The following is a 2,547-nucleotide window of genomic DNA, read 5'->3' on the forward strand; positions in this document are numbered from 1 at the left end:
AATAAATTATAGTAATGGAGTTAGTAAAGTTAGTATAGGAAAGTTTTCCCCAAAACTTTGTCTTCAAAATAAGGGTGCGTCTTATATTCCGAAAAATATCGTAACTATGGTATGAGCAACAGCCATTTCTTTATAGCGGAATACAATGTTTAGTAAAAGTATTCTCCTTATAACGATAACACGAATTTCAGTTGAACTGTACGTGAGGATTTGATTATATCTTTATTGGTGCAATTTTTAAATGTAGTGCTAAAAACTGGAGTTCTTAAAAAATGATGCAATGAGATACATATGATTAAAGAACGTAATCCGAACAGTTTTCACGTGCAGTACTTTCCAGAAAATATTTTTTTTTAGAAAATGTTCACTTTTTACAATTTTTTACAATGAGGTATGAACGCTACCATTACTAATCAGTAGCGCAAACAGCCGCTCGTGGGTCGGCGTTTCTGCTAGTCTATAATAACAACAATCGGTGTTTGTTTGTCTGTCTGTACTTAAAATGCGCACGCACATTACTATCTAAATGCGCATGCGCACGCACTTCTTTTCGACGAATGTAATTTGTAAACAAAAGGTAGATTATTTTCGTCGAAATGACGAACTGAGCAAGACAGTCTTATTAAGGAATTTACTCACTGTGTATATGCTTTTTTAGCGTCATCTAGTGTAGGATATTAAAACTATAAGATTTTTTTATGTTATTATAAAACAGAAACACGTACCATTATCGCCCCCTTAAGCTACTAATTAGATCATTAACGAACTTTTCTTTATAAATTAACTATTAAACAATTCAAAAGTTTGAAGATCACAATGATAAGTGAATTTATTAAAAAAAAAAAACGTTTATGAAGCTGTGTGAAAAAAGCGTTCTTCCCAACAAGAGCTACCTCACCACATGTTTTCCGCGCTATATTGTAGATGGCGCAAGAATTTGAAGATTAATTATAATAATCTGATTTAACAGAAATATAGTTAATATAGATGACAGACGAGTTTGAAACGTAGTTAATACAGTGCTAAGTGTGATTTTTGTACAAACGCTATTTAAGTAGATGAAATGTTTTGTTTTGTTTCTCTTCCAGACGTGTATTAATTTATATGTTTCCATACAACATCCTCCATTTTGTTTCGGACGTTTTCCTCTCCTCCTTGATGTCAGTCCTAGTTGGAGTGATTTATTGGAAAGTTAGAGGTGGACTCGAACAAGAGTTCGTGCTGGACAGGATCGGTGTATATTACGTCATAATGGGCGTAGCTTTGCTGCCAATGATGTTGAACTACGTTACGGATGGTGAGCTTTATAATGATGTTAGCGGAACAGTAATTTAGATGATTTCTCAGAGTTGACCGAGCGATACGTTTTTGGGTCCTTTTCTATAAAGCTATTTATCTTAAGTAAATGAATTGTACTACTTAATTACATTTAGATCGTGAATATAAAAAAACGACAACTTGTTATTCAAATATTAAACTGGATATAACATTTAATTATTTTAATAATCTACCACTAGATGTCACTTTAAATTTGTTTTTGTTAGTTGTTAAGCACAAATTTATACAAATATGCTATCTGCATTGTGCTCACCGCGGGATTCCTAATTCGATATTTAGCACTATAAGCTCTCAGATTTGCCGCTCAGCCATCAAGGGTCGGTAGTTTATAAACATAAGATGGCGTCACGTGTGTAATTTATGTTGTTAATCTTCGTTATACACAAACCTATTTCTGTAGTAGTTTTACTCAGGATATCAGTTCACCGTTGGATTATAAAAATGTTTAAATTATGTAATTTGTTTTTGCAAAAAGTTAAACACTTCCACCGTGGGGAATCGATCCCTGGATGTTAGCATTATAAGTCTACAAACTAACCTCTGACCTACTGAGGGAGGGTTATGATGTAAATAACGCTATTATCCAGCTCGGCTTTACTTTCGGAACAAATATTTATATTTTGTGAAATATTTGTGGCGAAACGAAACAACGGTGTTTTTATGAGTGGTTAACCATTTCACACTATTACATTATATGTCAGTCTAGCTTATATCACACTGATTAATTTCACTGATAACGCGCGTGTGTATAATTGTGTATAATGTTTTATTTATATTACTAGTGTGGAGAGATAAAGCCTCAGTGTCACGTGACTTTCGAGATGGGCTGTATTCCCGCTTAGCCTATATTATGTCAAAGGTGGGTTAACTTTAGACATATTGTATTTTAATTCAATAAATATTTATTATATATTTTAACACCTAAGTGTTATAATATACACGAGTTAATCGAACACAAACTGGATAAAGTCTTATTTCTCACAGACCGGATACTGGTTTCTTCATGTAATATAACAACCATTATAAAAAACATTCTGTAAATGTAAAATGATGTAGGGATGGCAGTACCAAAAATAAGACAAACAATAATATAGAGACGATACAGCTATACATAGATCAATCCTATATGACTTTCAATATTAAATATTCAATATTAAAGTTGACAAACAGTGCCACAATATCTACAGCACCCAACAGGTTGACAACAGT

General features: G+C 32.9%; 1 protein-coding gene across 1 annotated transcript in view; it reads left to right on the forward strand.

Annotated features, from left to right (window-relative positions):
* Positions 1 to 2,547, forward strand: part of LOC106477238 (ATP-binding cassette sub-family G member 8-like) — a gene marked incomplete at its 5' end in the record, with an annotated part of 9,658 nt that overhangs the window by 4,337 nt on the left and 2,774 nt on the right. The window contains 2 exons of the mRNA XM_013937829.2: positions 1,089 to 1,297; positions 2,121 to 2,197. Of these exons, the coding sequence (XP_013793283.1) occupies positions 1,089 to 1,297; positions 2,121 to 2,197 (286 nt within the window). The remainder of the gene's footprint in view (positions 1 to 1,088; positions 1,298 to 2,120; positions 2,198 to 2,547) is intronic.

Source organism: Limulus polyphemus, unplaced genomic scaffold (assembly GCF_000517525.1).
Source record: "Limulus polyphemus unplaced genomic scaffold, Limulus_polyphemus-2.1.2 Scaffold13522, whole genome shotgun sequence".
NCBI classification, from domain to species: Eukaryota; Metazoa; Arthropoda; class Merostomata; order Xiphosura; family Limulidae; genus Limulus; species Limulus polyphemus.